Below are 19,581 nucleotides of genomic sequence, written 5' to 3'. Positions count from 1 at the left end.
AGATTAATTTTATGTTCTGTTACCCCAGAGTGAATTCCTTGAATCCTTCTTTCCTGGCGTATGGCTATTGCAAGTGGCTCGATAAATATTGCAAATAATAAAGGGGATAGTGGGCATCCCTGTCTTGTGCCTCTCTGTAAAATAAAGCTCTTAGATATAATCCCGTTAGTAGTAACTGTAGCTTTGGGAGAATCATATAATACTGACACCCAGTGGATAAATGATTTCCCAAAGCCAAATTTATTTAAAACAGCAAAGAGGAAGGACCAGTTAACTTTGTCAAAAGCTTTTTCTGCATCCAACGATATAATAACTGCCTTCTTATCATGCCGCTGTGACATGCTAATAAGGTTAAAGAGCCTCCTAATATTATTAGTAGAGTGGCGATCTTTAATAAAGCCTGTTTGGTCGTTATGAATAATTGTCGAGATTACTGTTTCTAATCTAGATGTGAAAGCCTTAGTAATAATTTTGATATCAGTGTTAATTAGTGAAATCGGACGGTAACTTGATGGAAGGGTGGGGTCTTTTTCTGGCTTTAATAAAAGTTTAATTGCTGCTGTATTCATGTGTGGACGTATGTAACCATTAGTTTTAATTTCTGTTACTACTCTTAAGAATAGCGGAGCAAGCATTAACCAGTAGTGCTTAAAAAATATAGCCGGATAACCATCTGGGCCAGGTGCCTTGCCATTAGGCATACTATCTAGAGCACTGTACAACTCGTTTATAGTAAGTGGCGCTTCTAACATATCTTTATATTCAGTAGTTAACTGAGGCATATTTAAGCTACTGAGGAATGCCTCAATATGCTCAGGGTTAGGTTTGTTAGTTTCTGAGTATAGGTTGCGATAATAGTTATAAAAAATTTGATTAATTTCTTCTGGTGATTGTGTACATTCACCAGTTGTCCCTTTAATAGCCGTTATAAGAGATTTTTCCCGATTGCGTTGAAGTTGGTTTGCAAGAAATTTACCTGATTTGTTATTATATTCAAAGTTGTTGTATCTCAATTGTTGTATTATAAACTCTGTCTTTTTAGTTAGCATATCGTCTAACTGTATTTTTGTATTTTGTAAGTCAGTCCATATTTGGTCATTTGGGTTTATTGCGTACTCATCCGTCAGTTGTTTAATTTTATCTTCCAAGTCATTTTCAAATTTTTGATCCTGTTTCTTTTTATAAGATGAATATGATATAATTTTACCTCTAATTACTGCTTTCCCAGCTTCCCAGAGAAGAGATGGCGATAGGCCTGGAGAGTCATTTATTTCCAAAAAGTCTGCCCACTCTTTCCTTATAATTTTATCAAACTCTGCATCGTTTAGCAGAGAGATGTTAAAACGCCATGTTGGTGGTGGTTTAAAGGTAAAATCAACTTGTAGGGAAAGTGAGACTGGTGCGTGGTCGCTAATAATAATAGGATGTATTTTTGTAACAGTCTTATCAGCAATAGAGTTATTTGTAAGAAAATAATCAATTCTTGAAAAAGACCGGTGTACAGCGGAAAAGAAGGTAAATTCCTTCTTATTTGGGTTTTTAAGTCTCCAGCTGTCGACGAGGCCAAAATCATCCATATATTCCCCTATTACTTTAGTAGATTGTAATCGCCTTATACATGTTGTGTTATTAGAACGGTCTATTAATGGATTTAAGACTGTGTTAAAGTCTCCTCCAATAATAATAGTAGAGTTCGCTGCTAAATCAAACAGCTGAGAGAAAAATTCATGGAAAAAGGCCGAGCCATTTCACACGCAGTTTGTAGCCTGGGAGTCTCCGCTCGACTACAGTTCGGGGAGTTTGGTAGGGTTCCACCGCTGATATTTGTTTGTTCTCCCGCTAGTTCTGTGCTTGAGTTTGCCTCTTCTATGACAGGGGTGCTGATGCTCTCCAAGCTATGGTTTTCGTCCAGTTTTGAACTTCATTCGACTGATGTGGCCCCTTCCGCAGGAAGTAGTCAATGTAAGGCCCCTGTCTAGATGTTTAAATAAAATCATATTTTGGTTATCAAATGTATCGGCATTTTTGTAAAAAAAAAAAAAAATATCATAAAATTTTTAAAAGGGCAAAAAAAATTCCCAATCGAAAATTGAATCGAATCAGGCTTGAGTGAATCGTTACATTCCTACTACCTTGAGTAACTTGCACACAAGTTAATTTTCATCTGAACTCCCCTGGAAGATTTGACAATTTTTACAATATTGAGGATCCTTGTCACGTATCTTACAGTCTCATCTCATCAGATCTCACCCGCATGACAGATAGCGAACGTGATCAGATTGACCAGGATGCCCAAATCTTCATGCGGACTTGTTCTGAGGCCATCAAACAGCTACGCACAGAAGGTTGGGAGCATCTGCGGTGACTTGCGATGTTAGTTCCATTTTTACATTGCATTGTATTTGTATGCTTTCTAGCTGAGAAGCAGGTGACATCAGCCCAGATTAGACAGCACAGGTGTGCAATCTTGGACCTCGTTGAAATGTACTTGAAAGGTGATCTGATGCAACTCCATCACAAAGTACTGTATGGCCATTGAGATGTTTATATTGTCTTGAATGTGCATGTTTTGAATGATTTTCAAGGAGTCTGTAAACTGTACTCGGAGCAGAGGGCCATAAGAGTCAAGAGAATGGTGGACAAGAAGAGACTGTTAGTATTTGTTTCTATTTTGTTACTTATCCTCATTTCCTGATTTTAAACAAAAGACTCTTGATTTCAGGTCAAGACTGGGATCTGAGCAGCACAGTCGTGTGAAGAAAATAGTGGACGAGGAGCCAAAGGAGGAAAGGACAGCGAAGGAGGAAAGCTTCGGTTTGTTAGTGCATTCTGTTTATTTGATGCCTGCATACTATTTATTATTTTTGGCTTTTCTAGTGCACTGAGAGTTGAATTCCTGCTCAGTGATTCATGACCTCCATGTTTTTGCAATTGTTAACTCACCATGAGGAGCTTCGAAGTAAATGTAATGCCTCAGAGTCTCGCTACATTTGTAATTTTATTTTTACTTACTGTCCAGTGACCCAAACTATAGCAACTACAACACACTATAGTGAAATAAAATACTTGAGGATTCCTAGTCATTGAGTGAATGTTTGTGTGATTTAGAAAAGAGTGCAACAGAGGTGCTGGACCAAAGCGTCAACCTTTGGGAGGAAGGCAAAGTGGAGGATGAGCTCTCGCCTGAAGAGATCCAAATGGTTCGTGAGTCTAGACACTTACCGTATTTTCACGACCATAAGGCGCACCGTATTATAAGGCACAGTCACAGTTAGGGGAGCTATTTCTGTGTTTAACACTCACATAAGGTGCACCGCACTACACATACGCTAGCTCAAAACATATGGTAACATGCTATTATGCTAAAACATATGCTAGTGCTAGCGCATGTTTTTAAAAAGGCAGCGAGCGGAACAAAACTGAGTTTGTTTGACGTAACAATGGAAATAGTGAGTTCAGTTGTACTTGAAATATATAACAATTTACTCATGTTGCTATTGATCAAGTTCTCCATCAAACATGCCAGGCTCCGTCTCATAAGCAACCTGGTAGATGAAGTGAGGTGAGTCACCACAACTCAACTATTGTTACCTCGTAAAATCTACTAAAGAACTCGGTAATGAACACAAGAGGACTTTATCTATTGCTTCTTGCTTCCTTCCACTAGGCAAATCGAGGGGAAAGTTGTCGAAATCTCAAGACTGCAGGAAATCTCAGTCAGTCTAGTTGTCCTGTACTCTGAAATGAAGCCGGCTTTTGCGTTCGCCCAAGCATTCACAATCCATTGACAAATTGTGGCGTAACTTGCACGGTGCTGCCTTCCAGTCTTGGTAAAGCTATAGGAAGAGGGAGAGGAGGGGCTGGAGAACTCGCCACCAAGTTGACTCTTCCGTGCTCTCATGTCTGTCCTCAGTCAGGTCTGCCTAGGTATGGGAAGTGATAAGATTTTTACGATTCCGATTCCGTTTTCGATTCTTCTTAACGATTCGATTCTCTTATCGATTCTTTTTTTTTTTTTTTAAGGTGAACATAGATTAGCATCCACTTTTTTATGTCTTAGTTGTATCTGTAGCATTTAACATGGCCTTACAAAACCAACTGAAGTTTTAAGGTTCACATTCGAGGACTCAATGGGGTGCCATGCGGGGAAAAAAAGATGTTAAATAAATAAAACACTTTTTTTTTTTAATCATCTTCTGTATAAATTTACAAAATACAACCTAGATTATTTTGTGACAATAATGTCCAACTCCAGTAACATATCAACACTAAGGTGAACTCTGAGCACTCAAAAACTCCTCCTCCCTGTCTGAGTCAAAACAGACGCAGCCAGTAAACTGGTGTGTGACTCCCGTGAGCAGTGTGATCGTGTGGCAGTAGCGAGTGTTGCTTTTAAGTCATGGTTCGTTTTGTACATCTTTGCACGTTTTGCAACCTTGAACGAACCCTGATGAAAAAAAACAACACAACACTTGCGGGTCGAGCCGTTTACCCCGGGATTACACCACATGCGTGTGCGTTGCGTCTTCGCTCCGCCGACGCAGCCGACTTGCTTCCATTCTATCAGCTTGTTCAAATTACACTGGCTGCGTGTGCACTACGGATCGACTTCAGACCAGCTGCATCGTGCCGCAGCCCGCCGCACAGATAGACCTATTTTTGCCGAACGACGCATCCGTCAAATGGCAAACTAGCACAGAACACATCAAGCGGGACAGCAAAACCGATGCAGTTTCAAAATAAAAAATTCCGGTTACTTTTCAGAATAAAATACCTGCAAATTCACCGCAGCGAACATGGATGAGGAGAGATTTATAATGGAGGTGGATTATATATGACACGGCACATCTGTCCAACTCTCTTTCTGCTTCTCTGTTGAGCACACTTTCTGTGTGTTTTTCGTCGTTTTAAATGCCACATTATCGAGCGAGACACAGCGGGAAGTTGTCGGCGACGGAGCTGCCGGACCGCAGCTGTGCACAGCCGGTGAGTTTTGTCTATAAAATTGACGCAGCGGAGCGCAGCCGCAACGCACACGCATGCGTTGTGATCCCGGGGTTACCCTCGCAAGCCGGTGCCATTTAGTGAGATACGGGCTTTAACATTAGTTACTAACGGCACGTTTCACATAAAGGCAAACTGCCGCTAATATAGTTACTACCAGTACCTGGGGTATTGATAGGAGAGAGAACGCTTGCACTGCTGGCGGCCGTTGCTGCTGAGTTGATCCCACCGGGACTCCGGAGCGCTCCCAAACACAACAGACAGTCATCGCATGCTGCGTGTGCAAATGTGTTTGCATAGTGGTAGTGTTTCCTCCCTTAGACAAAATATCCAATTTGCAAACATTGCAAGTTGGCCTGTTGTTAGCTTTTCTTGGAAGATGTCAACAAACTTTCGAGCATGGCGCCATGTTTGTTGCTCGGCACGCACGGAAATGTCGCGCGAATCGTGTGCGTGGTGACGCCATCGTGCCACAGAGAACCGATTAGGGAATTGTTAGCAAAAACTGCAAACGATGCCAAGGAATTGAAACACTGAGAGACGGTTCTCAGCAAGAACCTCTTTTCGATTCCCATCCCTAGGTCCGCCTTTCTTGTATATAAGCAATAATTTGCGCGAAGTCCTTCCACACAGTTGGTCAGATTTTGGAACTTGGTCCACACACACAAGGCGCACCGTAGATTTTTGAGAAAATTTAAGACTTTAAAGTGCGCGTTATAGTCGTGAAAATACGCTATTTGGAATTCAACATGTAACTGACTGCTTATGACCTTGTATTTGCAACGTACCTGATTGAGTGTCATTTGCATGTGTACAGTTTGAGCAGGAAAATCAGAGGCTGGTCAGTGAAATAAGCAACCTGGTAGATGAAGTGAGGTGAGTCACCACAACTCAACTATTGTTACCTCGTAAAATCTACTAAAGAACTCGGTAATGAACACAAGAGGACTTTATCTATTGCTTCTTGCTTCCTTCCACTAGGCAAATCGAGGGGAAGGTTGTCGAAATCTCAAGACTGCAGGAAATCTTTTCTGAGAAAGTCCTCCAACAAGTAAGCTACGGCTTCTACTGATACATGAGCTTTTTTTTCTTCGTTTTTTTTTTCTTTTTTAACATGTTACTCCTCACTTGTCATTTGTCAGGAGACTGAAATCGATAACATCCATCAGTTGGTGGTTGGCGCTACAGAGAATGTTAAAGAAGGCAATGAGGATATACGGGAGGTGAGCTTCCGAGAACAACACTTGTTTTTTTTTCCAGCACTTTCTGGTGTCAAAAGTCACTTTTGTTTGTGCCACTAGGCGATCAAAAACAATGCCGGCTTCCGTGTGTGGATCCTCTTCTTCCTGGTGATGTGCTCTTTCTCGCTGCTCTTCCTGGATTGGTATGACAGCTAACAGGCCCCACCACCACCATGGACCACAACACATTAGGCAGTCACATGATAAAGATGTGACGACAACACCAGACTTGTGAACAACAGACTGTTAACAGATTCTTGTGGCCTCTTCTTCACCAGAGTTAAAGGCAGCCTGTGTGGATGCAGCCACGTTTTGATTCAGCCACGTTTTGAGTGGTGCAAACGCTTGATAAAAGGCAAATGGCTGAAAACAGAAGCATGTTCTGTTGCGGCTCTTATTTAACAACTTTAATGCACTTGAAGGTTCCCCTCACATGAGAAGTGCACTAGCTTTATAGTTTTGTGTTTTTTTGTCAGAACACTCGTGTATCCATAAATCCAACTTCACTGTCAGGCAGAGAACATTTTGCCTTCAGCAAGCAGACTGTATGACTAATAAAGCAATTCATCGCTCACATTGTCATTTCACAGAGATTTTCACTGACACTTTCGATCATGTTTCTTTACTTCAGACTGAAATGTGATAACAGACATATTTTTAAATATGTCAGGTTTGCAGGCAAGATTGAGAGCAGCAGAAAACCAGGCCTGTTCTGGTTAGTGTTTGCTGAAGGAGACCGGTTAATCAGATAAATCAATTAAATTGGTAAACGTTCATGATTTTTTTTTTAATCTGAGATGTAAGTAAACTTTTCTAGGTGATTTTTTTTTTTGCGCTAATTCGAACCTGCCCTCCTTTTTTCTCTAGCACATCAGGTTTTTAATTTTTCATAATATTTCATCGTTGCTATGTAAAAAATATTATTTTGTATGTTTTTGGGATGAAACTGAATGCAGACATTCCAAAAACCAAAAATGTAATAATAATTATAATAATTTAATAAATGTTTTTCAAATAGCGGCGACAATATATAATATAGTATTTGGTAATATTTATAAAGTGGGCAACAGGTGAATTTTTTTTCCTGAAACGTCAGCTATAAATTACAACACATGGTGAATTTCATAGTGCGGAAGCTTTTATAGGTCAAACTTAAAAACAAAAAATCTCAAAAACCTGATGTGCTAAAAAAATATATATTTTTAACTACCCGAACCACAAATATGCACTGGTCACTGTCTATCACTTTTACCTTCATCATATAGATTCAACAACAATGTTGGTGGGAAACGTGGGCACTTTATTTCAATTCTTCATGTAACATTTAATGTAGCAAATGCACTTCAATGGTACTTATTACACTATATGAAAATCACGGTAGGCATTTGTGACCAATTAACAGACATGTACAGGAAAAGAAAGCATCAGGACAAGCAACTACTAAAACAATCAGTCAATCGATGGCTTCCGCTCGCCATCTGAGGACATTTCTAAATGCGAAAAGGGTTGCACAATACAGCGTCATTACGATCAAAGCAAAAACATTCAGTAGAGCAGCATAGAAGTTATGGAGCCTTTAGTTCCAATCTTCAGCACACTGTGCTCACAAAAGGGGTGGCAATCTTTTATAAATACACTTGATACATCAACAAAGAAGAATTTGACAGCAATATTATGCAGAAAAGCAGTTTGGGTCAAAGTGCACAAAATAAAATTGTGCAAAATACATTTGTTGCTGGTGCAGCCAGTTGACGTTGAGCCTTATGTCACAACAATTTAATAGGCTCAATACATGTATTCATATTGAAACAATAGATGTTTAAATGTCTTATAAGAAGTGAATATAATACTTCACTTTTTCCATGATTTCCTACTAAATTATTGCAAATTAAGTTTCACACCTCAGTGGCATTTATGCAGCTAACATTGCTTGACGACAACTACAGTATTCAAAACAAGTTCTATTTGAAAGAAAGTGACAAAAAGCAAAGTACAGTCCTAATTGCCGTGCGTGCATGTTCATCTAAATGTGTCACAAACATGAGATAGTTCACAGTCAGTTCACTAAATTGAGTTCTAACGTGTGTTTATGTACAACTTTAACATCAAGAGTGTGTATGTGTGTGTGGCATTTCTACCTGTATGTATGCCACTCGGCTGTGTATCAATAAATAACAGCATATGCTATTCAAACAAACCCAGCAGAAGCCTCAATTTGCTGAAAACATGATCACAATTTCCGCACATTCAGCTGACCTTGAAGGCAGCACAGCACCTTGGGCAGGACGAGCACGTTTAGCAGCAGGTTTGCTTGAATGGCACAACCGTATTATTTATTTTTCTCCCTCAGCAGCGGGTGAAGCCACGCCCGGCGGGTTAGGCCAGCTTCTGTGCCGTCTCTGTCTCCTGCTGGGTGACTTTCTCCTCAGACATGATGGTCATCCACGGCGATACGGACCGAGTGATGGTCTGCTTGGCGATGTTGTAGTGGTTGATGAGGGTGAAAAGGCGCCCGCGGCTGCCCGGGCCTTGATGGGGGAAGTTGCCGCCGTACATCCCAGCCGGCATGCAGCGACCTTGCTGCTCCACAGGGAAGGCAAAGCGGACAGAACAGAGAAAGTCAGTTTAACCCTTCATGTGTAGCCTCAAAATAACTACAGAATTTTGTCCTACATTACATGTCATTTCAAATTTGCAAAAACATTATTAAACCTACTCCGGTTGTATAAGGGCAATATAATATGGAGGACCAAAACTGCCAAAATTAAAAATAAATAAATGACTAAATAAAAACCTATAATTAAAATTTAACTACAAAAAATAAATATAAATGGAAATAAAAACAACAATATATATATTTATATATATATGGCATGTTGCCAGTCGTCCATCCCTGAACTATTGCTTTTGTGTTTGTTTTTAATCCATCCATTTTTTTTCAACAGCCTGATTAAAAATATTCAGTAAAAAAAAAAAACTGGGTCACACAAAAAAAGAAAAGAAAAACAATGTATAGTCCTAAAAAAAAAAAGTCACAGTTCTAGAAACCATCAATACTGTACAAAGCCACTAGTTCATAAATACATGGTACTTGCCGATGTTGATTATCAAATGTATTCATGTGTGAAAATCCATTTTTTCCAGCAACCAGTCAGAGAACATAAAACTGACATTATTGTGACCAGCGAGCTAAAACTCTCCGATGAATTTGGTGTTTGATTGGTTAAAGAAACAGTCCCATTGCTATTATATGGTTGAACAGATTCTGAAGGGCCTTAGGCAGATTAAATTTCCATGGCAACACAGAGACTAAAATCTGATTGGACATAAAATCTTACATACACATACTGGAAACAGTCAATTGAAACTGCTGTGAAATGAAGGGACCAGACCGCTGGGAAGAAATGAAAACAATTTCATGGAACTAATAATAGAATTTAGGTTGTAAATGTAGGTCAGCACTTTCTGGCCCTGATGACTTGCCACTGGATTTCCTACCTAGAAGTGTGGAACTGTTCTTTTGCTGTAGAGACCCTGCATCATATGCATCACGTAGTATCATTATAAATAGTTCTACACTTTTGGTCAAACAATAGAGGTGGATTTAAGTCTTTCCATCCTTGTAATATCACTTCAACTCGTGTAGTAGAGCAGTGTGGCAACCATGTTGATTGAAGTTGCTTAATATGGTTCTTTGCTTAATAAAGGGCGAAGTAACTTGCGATTCAATTCAAAAGAACCTGAGCTACTGTAATTCGCAGATAGAATCATAGGGATAAATGATGGATGGCAGCTCAGCAAGCTAACACACTATAAATGGAAATTAGATTCCCGAAATGCTCAGATTTAGCGCTTAAATCGTCGCAATGTGAAGATTAGAGATTTTTACTTTTCATTTAACAGAAGTAGATTAAACAGCCGTAAGTTTGGCAGACGTAATGACCATTGTAGGCAACTACTGTATAATGAATAGCAAACAAACAACGTGTGAAAATACATGTTTGTGTCACACACCGTGTACACGAAACCATCAGGGCATGGCTGCTCGTACTGGTAGACCTTGTAGACAACCAGGAACACCACACACACCAAGAAGGCCAGAGCACAGATCACCAACAAGGTCACCTGAAGAAGAAACACAGAACAAGAGAAACAACAATCAGATGCATTGATTACTGTCATACTCTCCTTTCTAGTCTTTCTCCCCCAAAAAAACCTGAATGTGGAAGAATGTAGGCCTGCAGAGAGTGTTGATGAGTGATGACATTCTTAGATTAATTGACTACTCAGTTATGTTGTATCCTTACTTAACTTATTTAACATTGTACTGTAGTTACATTAAAGGTGGCAAAAGTACTCACGACTTAAAAAGAAGAACAGATAATAGTTTTTTTTTTAAAACAACTAGAGAAGTATTGTACTTAAGTTTAAAAAAATTCATTTTTACTGACAGTTATGTACAGTACCTGGCTTGAAAAAGTTAGCGTAGGCGTTAGCGCTAATTTTAGCATTAGTGTAGCGTGGGTCAGGCTTAACACAATCAAAACAATGTGTTCCCAAAGTTTTGCTAATGTTGTCAACTAACAACAGATGCTTATTTACTCATGGTGACCACATCCATCCATTCATTAGCTGAACAGCTACTGTATGAAAAGTATGTCGCTTCTCTGAATCTGTTGTGACGTTGTTGTTAATGTATCCTGATCATGTTATACCGTGTAATCCCCAAGATCTCAATTAAAAAATCAATGATCTTAACCACGGTTCCCTAGCTACGTTGAAAAAAGTACCTGTAGTGTATTTTGACCAAAGTAAAGAATCAAATGTACAGATTACAGTCTGTTATCAAATGAGCATAAAAGTAAAGTAAAGTCTCATAAATATAAGATAGTGAAATACAGATACCAGTACTTGAAAAAATATACTAATAAAGTATTTGTACCTTATTACTTCCCTTCATTGATTTTTAAGTTATTATTCATATTATTATTCACTTTTATTACCGTTTTTTTTGTGATGCCCATAAGCTATACCATTAATTCATTCATTTATTCATTGAAGAAGGAAGGCATAAATCAGTTCAAAAGATGGAACACCAAACAGTTTTTCGGATTAAAAGCTTCTCAGGGTAATATAAAATTTTGCATATGGCAAAGTCTACAGTTGTGTGACCATGTGCATGGTCCAGCTTGTGTTTCACAGGAGAGTTACGTAACACCTACTTGGTGTTTCTGGGGAGGGAGGATCGAGGCACTTAAGAGTGTTAAAATACGGTTATTGGTTCTCAATCACTTAGCAAAGCTGTACATTGAGAAAATGAATCCTCCTCAAGCCAAAAACACAATGAGTGACTCGTCAGTGTCATGGATGGTCAAGTCATCTTTAGTTTTATAGTGCTTTCAAACATCCGTAACTGATTGTGAACTTGTAAAGTAGACAAGTCGACTAGTTTCTACAGCCCCTGTAAGAACTGGGTACTGATGCAATTAAAGAAAATCTGCCAATAGTTGTCACAAGATGGTGGAATGGTGATTTTTTTTTTTTCAGATAATGAAATATATGATCCAAATCACAGTTGGACAAGGGTGACCACGGAGAATAAATAGTCCAGCGTCTCTCCCAGGAAGACATTTCTTTTGAATCCCAAGCAAATTCAGGACTGTCCCGTCAACGTAGCAAACACACAAAGCAACACGACAGGAGGTTCCTCCCTGCAGCACTTCAAAGCTCCTGTGAGCTTAAAAGATGTTTTGATCACATCTGACAATGACAAGCTCATCTGTTGCCTCGGGACTGTTTAATTCAAACATATGTTCAAATGGTCGCATTCAAAGATTTGCCAGCGAGGGAGGTGGGAGAGAAGCTGCCAATGGGAGGCCATCGCCATGGCAGCAGCGGATTTCCTGCCAGCGGCTGAGGGAAGCGTCAAGTGAATCATCGCTGAGCATGATGGATTCTTGTGAAGAGTTGCAGGATGTGGATAGTGGGTCATATCTTTGATTGGTGAACGGCCAGTTGATTTATCAGGGACTAACTATCATTTTTTTTCATTGGATTTTGTCAAAATAGCTTTGTTACTTTTTTCACACAACATCAAAAAAGACGACAATAGAGAGAGATAACGTCAATTTTGGGAACCTGGAGGAGTAATAAACAGGGACAGCAGTGACGTGGAAGAAGTATGTTTGTTTTGTTTTTCAGTTGTTATCATTAGCTAATTTAGCTAAATGTATGCTCTGTAGAAATTTGCCCAAAAATATTTTTGCAATAGTCTTTTTATTTGACCATTTATTGACTCAAACATCTTCTAATTATAGTAGATTAACACCTTAGCTGTTCACAATGGCTACTCCTACAAGGATCTGGCCAATAGTTTTCAGACTGGATTCGTGTTTGAATTTCCCGCCCTCTGTCTGTGAATGTGGCATCATGTGCGCAGCATTGTGTATGTGAAGAAGAGATGGTACAGGGGCTCCGGGTGGCGGAATGGTTACCGTCACTTGCCTTCGGTACAAGTTGGCGTGAGTTCGCTTCCCGCCTGGGAGACCATATATGTGTGTGAGTGTGCGCACACACACACACACACACACACACACACACACACACACAAAATGATGGTGCAGTTCCATTTTTTGGCCACATGTGGCAGTAGCGGTTTGAGAAGTTTTTTCAAACGGTGAAAAAGTCCAAATCCTAGTTTACTTTGGTACTTAATTACACTTCAGAGAGCAGGAATCTTACTTTGAGTCGCTCGGATACGCCTTCGATGATGCTGATTGAGAACTCTGCAATTTTGGGAGATCTGATCTTGCCCTTCTTGCTCTCACCGTCATAATCCGCCTTTGTCTTCACCACCACCTGGAAGAACACACACATATATAGGTACCACCATAAAAGTATAAATATCAGGGCTGGGCAATATTGGCCTTCTTTTTAAAGGCATCAGTACTCCTGATTGGCCGCCCTCATGTGTCTGTTTAATAATCAAGAACTAGAATTTAGAACGTAAAAGAACAGAGAATTTCCATTAATTTCACGCAATTTCAAGGAAAAATGTTACACGGGTATTGGGATTTACACATCTTTCTTCACAATTATTTGTCATTGTTTTGGGGGGGAATTTTATGCACGTGTAGTATCAGTATTTGGTATTGTATCTGTGATTACTCAAGAGTTGAGTACACCTATTGCTGGTATCGGTATGAACAAAATAAAAATACATTTTATATATATATATATATATATATATATATATATATATATATATATATATATATATATATATATATATATATGAAGATACTCCAAGATCCATCCATGACTTCCAATATTTTTCTATAAATAATGTACTTCATTACCTTGTCGGGTGGCGGGAAATGAAGCTGACTGGCATCTAAAGGTGTGATGAGAGGGATCGTGTCAAATCCGTCTTCAGAGGCCACCTTTCCATTGTTTTTCTCACTGAAATTATTCCCCAGTTTAACCATTTTGTGCGCACACCAACCTGGAGGAGTGTGAAGATGAAGAGGAGAGGGGGAGGGGGAGTCATGCACTGGCCTTTATTATTCATGTCATCATATGCTATTTTGGTGATATAAACCATTGTTTGATTCTGAATGAGCTTTTCTTCTTAAATACGAAGCAAAAATCACAGTGCTGGCAGGTGCTGCCTTTGTGGACCGTAACAAAAAAAAAAAAATCACATCAATCGCGTCATCACCAAAACAACAAATATCAGAACACTCACCTTGTCAGCCGAGTGTTGTTTTGAAAAACAGATTGTATTTTTGAAGTGGTTTTCCTTCCTTAAACGGCGCCGTGTGCTGTTAATTGTGTCACACAAGCGCCTTGATGTGTGACGCAGCCGCTGTGAGGAGGAGGAGGAGAGAAAGAGGAGAGGGGAGCTGGTGCACAATATGGCCAAGGCTGCCTCAGTCCCCTCTACATGCTGCATGCTGCACTGCAAGTGATGTAACGTCCTCATTACATCCGCCGAGCACGTCTCGCGCTCGCATCCGGTTGGGGGCCAATTCTGAAATGCGTTGAACAATAGTATAGCTCAATTACCGAATATATGATCCCATTTTTTAAGTTAATGTGAGAATCATAAATGCAAATCATTAATATATATATATTTAGTCGATATTTAGTTTAGTTTTTTTTTTTTTTGGGGGGGGGGGGCTTTATTACTTCGTTTATTATTGCTCCGTACGTTATTTTAGGAAGGCGACAAAATTAATTCTGTATACTGTACATTCTGTAGGCTATATTGTACTTACAATGCTGCATGTACAATGCTGCATGTTTAACTCAGTACAGACTATTCATTACTGCATGTACGCTTCATTATTTATTTATTTATTCACTTATTATTATTTCCGTTGTTTTGAGCACATCTTCACAGTTCTGAGGCTTTAGGTTCAAATTTTATATCATCCTGTGCAGTGTAGAAGGGTGGTTTTAATTATTTATTAATAGTATTATCATCGTTATTGTTTTCTCATTAAAAGTAGGGCGATTGTAGGTTGCAGGGACTTCTGCAAATCTGCATTCTGAGAGACAAACACTAGAGGGAGATATTTGCTTGGTTGTTTTCTAAACTTCAGTGGCGCTCAATGTAGTAGAAGTAGCCTACAACATGCAGTACTTGTTCACTGTTAAACAATACAACAAAACGTGTAAAGTATGCGGTTGTAAGTGTGTTAAAACTATGATTCTAATTATGTTTCATTCGAAATTGTGACAGATACACATACAGTTTTAGAATATATTTTTCTTTTATAAACCAAATTATTTAAAAACTTTCATGTTTACTTGTGTTATCTTTGTTTGATGTTTTGTTTCCTCATCCATCCTCTTTCTGATCCATACACATTACAATCTTGGACGACCATATGCGTATTTGGCTGCTAATCGAGCAATCTGGCATTTTGTTTCACAGTGATGATCCAGTTGTGCAGTTATTTATTTACTTATTTTGTCAATACACATTATTCAGTGTATTTAATTCAATCGTCCGGATTTGGTCTAAAGAGAGTTGAAATGAGAACTTGATTTAGACGTCTAAATCAAGTCTAAATATGAACTACACTGTACATCGATCAATTACTGTTTAAATCGTAGTAATCCAACATTTTGCCATCATTTATACAACCTACAGTTATTTTTAATTTTTTTAATAGTTAATATTTACTTGATTAATTGTATCGTGTAGATTTGGGGTCAAATATAGACCAATTATAGACAGGCTAATTTCGGTCTAAACTTAGACGAGGTGTCTAATAGACATCTATGGCTCAGTCGGATCTGGTTAGGCTACTGAGCCTATCACAGTTGCTGAGCTTAAACAATAAAGCGGGGAATAGTCACAATACAAAAAAGTACAACAATTAAGAGAGCAAATAGCCTACATTTTCACAGCACTGTATGAAAGGAAGAGTAATTCACAACAAGTAAAACCATATATCACAATTTCACAAAATGTAACTTGGTAAATTAAATTAAAAAGTTGTGCGCGTAGCGCGTATGAGTTCGACAACAAAATCACAAAAACATCACAACAAATGGTGACGACACTAACTTATTAAAACAATTACGGCAAGCTAAAAAAAACACACGCAAAATAAAGCAAGAAAATAAAAAGTTTATCAACTCTGACTGCAGGGCGGTTGATGTGAGGTGTACCACAGGGCACTGTACCCATCCCGTGTCATCTTAGGCTATATACAACCCTTGCTATGACAGTGACGCTTGTTTAGAAGCTAAACAAAATATTATTGTGATGTATACAATGCTGAACCAAACTCTTGTCTCTTACCAAAACAAAACCAACAGAAATAGGTTTGTGTGTAACAGCTGAAGTGAGAAAGAACACCCTGGGAACAGAGCAAGATCAGAGAAGCTATTAAAAAAAACACATGGAAAGTGACTAATAATACACATACAGTAAATGATCTGAACATCACATGCTAATGTAAAACCAGTTATATTACCACATTCGTTCTGTTAGACGTGTTCGTTCTGTTAGACGTGTATGCCTGCTGTTTCTTTAAAATCCCCTCTGTTTGTGGCATGTTGCCTAGGAGCTTCATTTCCCGTTTCCCTTGCTGCCACATGGAGCGAGCTCCACCACGCAGACACAAGCTCACGCAGCAACTCTGGCGGAAGCTCACACCGACCGAGGACATACTTCTACTTCTTCTTCCAAGACTAGAAAACCTCACAACAGATGTGCTCTGACAAACCAAGGTAGGATTTATCCACTGTACTCACTGACACTTGTTGTGATGGCTCCTGGTGCTGATGTGATGACCTTTGGGCATCATCACTAACCCACTGTTTGTAATGTTTTTGTGAGCGCGAGGGAGCTTTTCGGTTTGTTTTCACTCGAAGCTTCCTTTCATGAAGCCATAACTCCTCTTGACTAGTTGACCCAGCTTGTGGTGTGTGCATGTGTGTGTCTGTAAATAAGCTGACTGTACTGACAGGTAACTACAGAGACATAAGTGCAGTGGAGCTTTAACAATGGCTGTTTGATGGCTGGTGCAAGTTCCAGTCAGGCTGTACAAACAGGATGCTGTTCTGGCGCGCACACACATACAGATGCTCTTGTTGCATGAGCAGGCTGGATCATGTGGGAGAGTGTGCCTCTGAGGTTTCTGGAGGCTTTTTCTGGGAGATGAGGTCACACAGGGAGACACACCCTGAGGCTCGGAAGCTTACTCACAGCAGCGAAGGCCAACGGTGGGAAGTTTTCCACAGTAGCCATACATACAAGTGCAAGAAGAATGTCTGTTGTGAATGTGGTGTTCATGCATGCATGACATTGCAAGCAGATTTTAAAGTTATGTGCCGCACTTTACCCTTTCACCCAAATATATCAAGGTTTCATGAATTAACTCTTCCTGTGGGTTATATTAGAGCAGTTCTCACTGGAATGCAGCTGGAATGGGAAACGTTTCCTCAGTCTCAGCCAAAAAATATATAAAAAAGTTTGAGAACATGTGACTTATAAGAAGCTTTAAACCCCACACCCTCCCTCCACTTCATCTCCACCTCACACAAGTGTAGTTAAGTGCCAAATTCTCTGTACACTTGAAAGATTCTATAGACCGTTTAAATGATCCAAATGAAGTTTTTTCAGACGATTTATAGCCTATGCAGTATAGTTAGAAATCATAGAACAATAAAACGGGCATAACATGAAAGATAACATACAGTATATTTCCAGATTTGATTTAGCATTGACAGCAGAATTCTCACCCCGCCTGTAGGCTTTTGTCATCGTTTGGTGGCTGTGAGTGATCACGTGACCTATGTTGGGAGTCCACGTTGCTGACTGGGCTTTGGCATGCTTTTTAATGGCTCCTACCTCCATCTCATATCATCGTAACACAAACTGACCATGGTTCATAAAAGCAGTCCAAAAATGATCAAAACTGCAAATTCATTTTCAGTTTGAATTTGTTCATTGCGTTTTTTTGTTGTTGTTGTTTTAGAGTGTTGCTGTGGTTCCCACAATGTGGAGTTTTTTGAGGTACCATGTGGAAATAGAACTGCAGGGAAAATGTGATCATGACGATGATGATGTTTTAGTCACTCATTCCAGAATCTGCTCATATGATCACTGTGGTTGCCTGGGGCAAAATAGTCATTATTGTAAACATAAAACTCTACGTCCACTGTCTTTAAAGCAGCCACCCAGCAGTTGTTTAATTGTTTGGGTTCACATTTTAATCCAACATGACTGAATGTGCAAACTTTAGAACAACCAGATTGTGCTTTCTTTCGATTTGTCAATTTTCATGGCCATCTTCAGGAAGAGGATTTGCTGCTTCCTGTCATACATCATTTACATAAAAATACAAGAAGTGACATCACAACTCTTGGCGGTCACTCGTGGAAACATGTTGACTTGTGCTGTGAACACACCTACTGTAAACTTACGTTACATTCAAGACTGTTCGCAATACTGTAGCTTCTGAAATTGCACTTATCAAAATATTGCTGACCTCAGTAAGCATGGATGTCGCTCGTCGTCAGTACCCGCCCCTTTTTATTGTTTGAATAAAGATTTTTTTTTTAAACTCCATATCAACCTGGACAGCTAATGGATGACTCTATTTATTTGTATATTGTATTTCTGTTTAAAAAGGTCAAATACATTTTATAGATGACCTTGCTAGGCATTGAGTGTGTTTATTGATTTTATTTTTTAAACCACTGTCTCTCAGCAGTGACACCAGACTAATCAGTGCTCTGCACCTTGATGACATATAGCAGCTGTGTTATCTGGAGACGTTTGTCTACTTTGTCTCACACAACAACGCTGCCCCTTGTCTGGTTGGGTGTGTACGTGACGCTATGTGTGGTATGAGAGGGGACGACCCTGGTTTTTCAAGATGACCCATGAGCTGTGTCACCCTCATAGCTATAAAACAAGGCCTACTTTTTGTTGGACTTTACACAATGAGAGGGATTGTGTAGGTAATTTATTAAAATCCAACACAAGACAACATATAAGTGAAGCATACTGATTTGTGGCGTTTTTCCCTCTCTTTGTTCTTTAGTAGACATGTGTGGTAAGTTACCTCAGGAAGTGAAACATTCTTTGAAAGGTGTCGAGTGAATTTTGATGAAGTCACCGTCAACAAAAGACGGATATCAAACAGCTATATCAGCTGACGTTGCACTGAAGGAATCACCTAAAATCTTTAACGTGATTCATTCTGAAGAGGCTGCAGAACAGACCTATTGTTCCGGAAACCTCAAAAAGTGTCTGAAACTGGTTAATCCAGATCCAACAAAGACCGCAAAAATCCCTTTTAATCTTATGAGTCACATAAAGGCCGTCCGTCATAACAATCTGGCTGAGATCCCAATGACAAGCTGATTGTTTACTTGCTACACATATAGTCGAGATGAGGGAGGAGACTTGGGAAGAATATTGTTTGAGGAGGGAGGGAGCAAGTCACCTGTCAAGTATCAGACAGTTCCGAGGGCGGCATTGGGAGGCGTCAAGAAGCACTAAAGAGCGCGTCTCTCAAGTCGGGAAAACTGGAGATTGCTTCCATATTGGTTGGACAGCCAGATAAAAATGGGCGGCACAGTAAGTCAGAAGAAGAGCAATGGGGGAGCCAGCAGGAATCACACAAACAGCATCACGTGAGTCTATTCAGTCTTACCTAGCATGAGCAATTTATTTATTTCAATGAGAAGTCACTTATTCTCCTTTTTTGACTTGTTTAAATCATATTACTAAACTATTGGCTGTCCTGACATTGATTAGTACCGGTAATATAATCTGGTGTGTGAGACTGACCCGTTCGTGTGTGCA

At 39.5% G+C, this 19,581-nt stretch overlaps 3 protein-coding genes across 6 annotated transcripts in view; 2 read left to right on the top strand and 1 right to left on the bottom strand.

Annotated features, from left to right (window-relative positions):
* stx18 (syntaxin 18) overlaps positions 1–6,819 on the top strand; it is a 32,570-nt gene extending 25,751 nt beyond the window's left edge. The window contains exons 4-14 of one of the 3 annotated variants that reach the window (XM_077574426.1): positions 1,751–1,803; positions 1,876–1,962; positions 2,244–2,345; positions 2,418–2,495; positions 2,586–2,652; positions 2,723–2,814; positions 3,109–3,200; positions 5,822–5,880; positions 5,986–6,055; positions 6,147–6,227; positions 6,306–6,819. In XM_077574426.1, the coding sequence (XP_077430552.1) occupies positions 1,884–1,962; positions 2,244–2,345; positions 2,418–2,495; positions 2,586–2,652; positions 2,723–2,814; positions 3,109–3,200; positions 5,822–5,880; positions 5,986–6,055; positions 6,147–6,227; positions 6,306–6,401 (816 nt within the window). In that variant the 5' untranslated portion in view covers positions 1,751–1,803; positions 1,876–1,883 and the 3' untranslated portion in view covers positions 6,402–6,819. Of the gene's footprint in view, positions 1–1,147; positions 1,804–1,875; positions 1,963–2,229; positions 2,346–2,417; positions 2,496–2,585; positions 2,653–2,722; positions 2,815–3,108; positions 3,201–5,821; positions 5,881–5,985; positions 6,056–6,146; positions 6,228–6,305 lie in introns of those variants that run through there. The other 2 variants (XM_077574425.1, XM_077574424.1) reach the window with 2 other exon arrangements.
* A 705-nt stretch (positions 6,820–7,524) lies between these two features.
* On the bottom strand, positions 7,525–14,197 carry LOC144057134 (neuronal vesicle trafficking-associated protein 1-like). The gene is made up of 5 exons (XM_077574427.1): positions 13,993–14,197; positions 13,604–13,749; positions 12,987–13,103; positions 10,260–10,370; positions 7,525–8,825 (listed from the first exon to the last, which is right to left on the bottom strand). The coding sequence occupies exons 2-5, from the start codon at positions 13,730–13,732 to the stop codon at positions 8,622–8,624; spliced, it is 561 nt and encodes a 186-aa protein (XP_077430553.1). The 5' UTR covers positions 13,733–13,749; positions 13,993–14,197; the 3' UTR covers positions 7,525–8,621.
* A 2,150-nt stretch (positions 14,198–16,347) lies between these two features.
* tacc1 (transforming, acidic coiled-coil containing protein 1) overlaps positions 16,348–19,581 on the top strand; it is a 30,891-nt gene continuing 27,657 nt past the window's right edge. Inside the window, exon 1 of one of the 2 annotated variants that reach the window (XM_077574422.1) lies at positions 16,348–16,493. In XM_077574422.1, coding sequence (XP_077430548.1) covers positions 16,474–16,493 — 20 coding nt within the window. In that variant the 5' untranslated portion in view covers positions 16,348–16,473. Of the gene's footprint in view, positions 16,494–19,253; positions 19,410–19,581 lie in introns of those variants that run through there. The other variant, XM_077574420.1, reaches the window with a different exon arrangement.

This window comes from Vanacampus margaritifer, chromosome 8, assembly GCF_051991255.1.
Source record: "Vanacampus margaritifer isolate UIUO_Vmar chromosome 8, RoL_Vmar_1.0, whole genome shotgun sequence".
NCBI lineage: Eukaryota > Metazoa > Chordata > Actinopteri > Syngnathiformes > Syngnathidae > Vanacampus > Vanacampus margaritifer.
Note: the sequence above shows the minus strand (reverse complement) of the source record. Positions and strands in the feature narration are given on the sequence as shown.

Bases quoted from the DNA above. Each gene is read 5' to 3' on its own strand.
- LOC144057134 (XM_077574427.1), bottom strand. From the start codon at position 13,732: ATGGTTAAACTGGGGAATAATTTCAGTGAGAAAAACAATGGAAAGGTG. The intron at 10,371-12,986 runs GTAAGATTCCTG...TTTCTTCTTCAG, and splicing joins GCGTATCCGAGCGACTCAAA to GTGACCTTGTTGGTGATCTG. The intron at 8,826-10,259 runs GTGTGTGACACA...CCTGTGGAGCAG, and splicing joins CTGATGGTTTCGTGTACACG to CAAGGTCGCTGCATGCCGGC.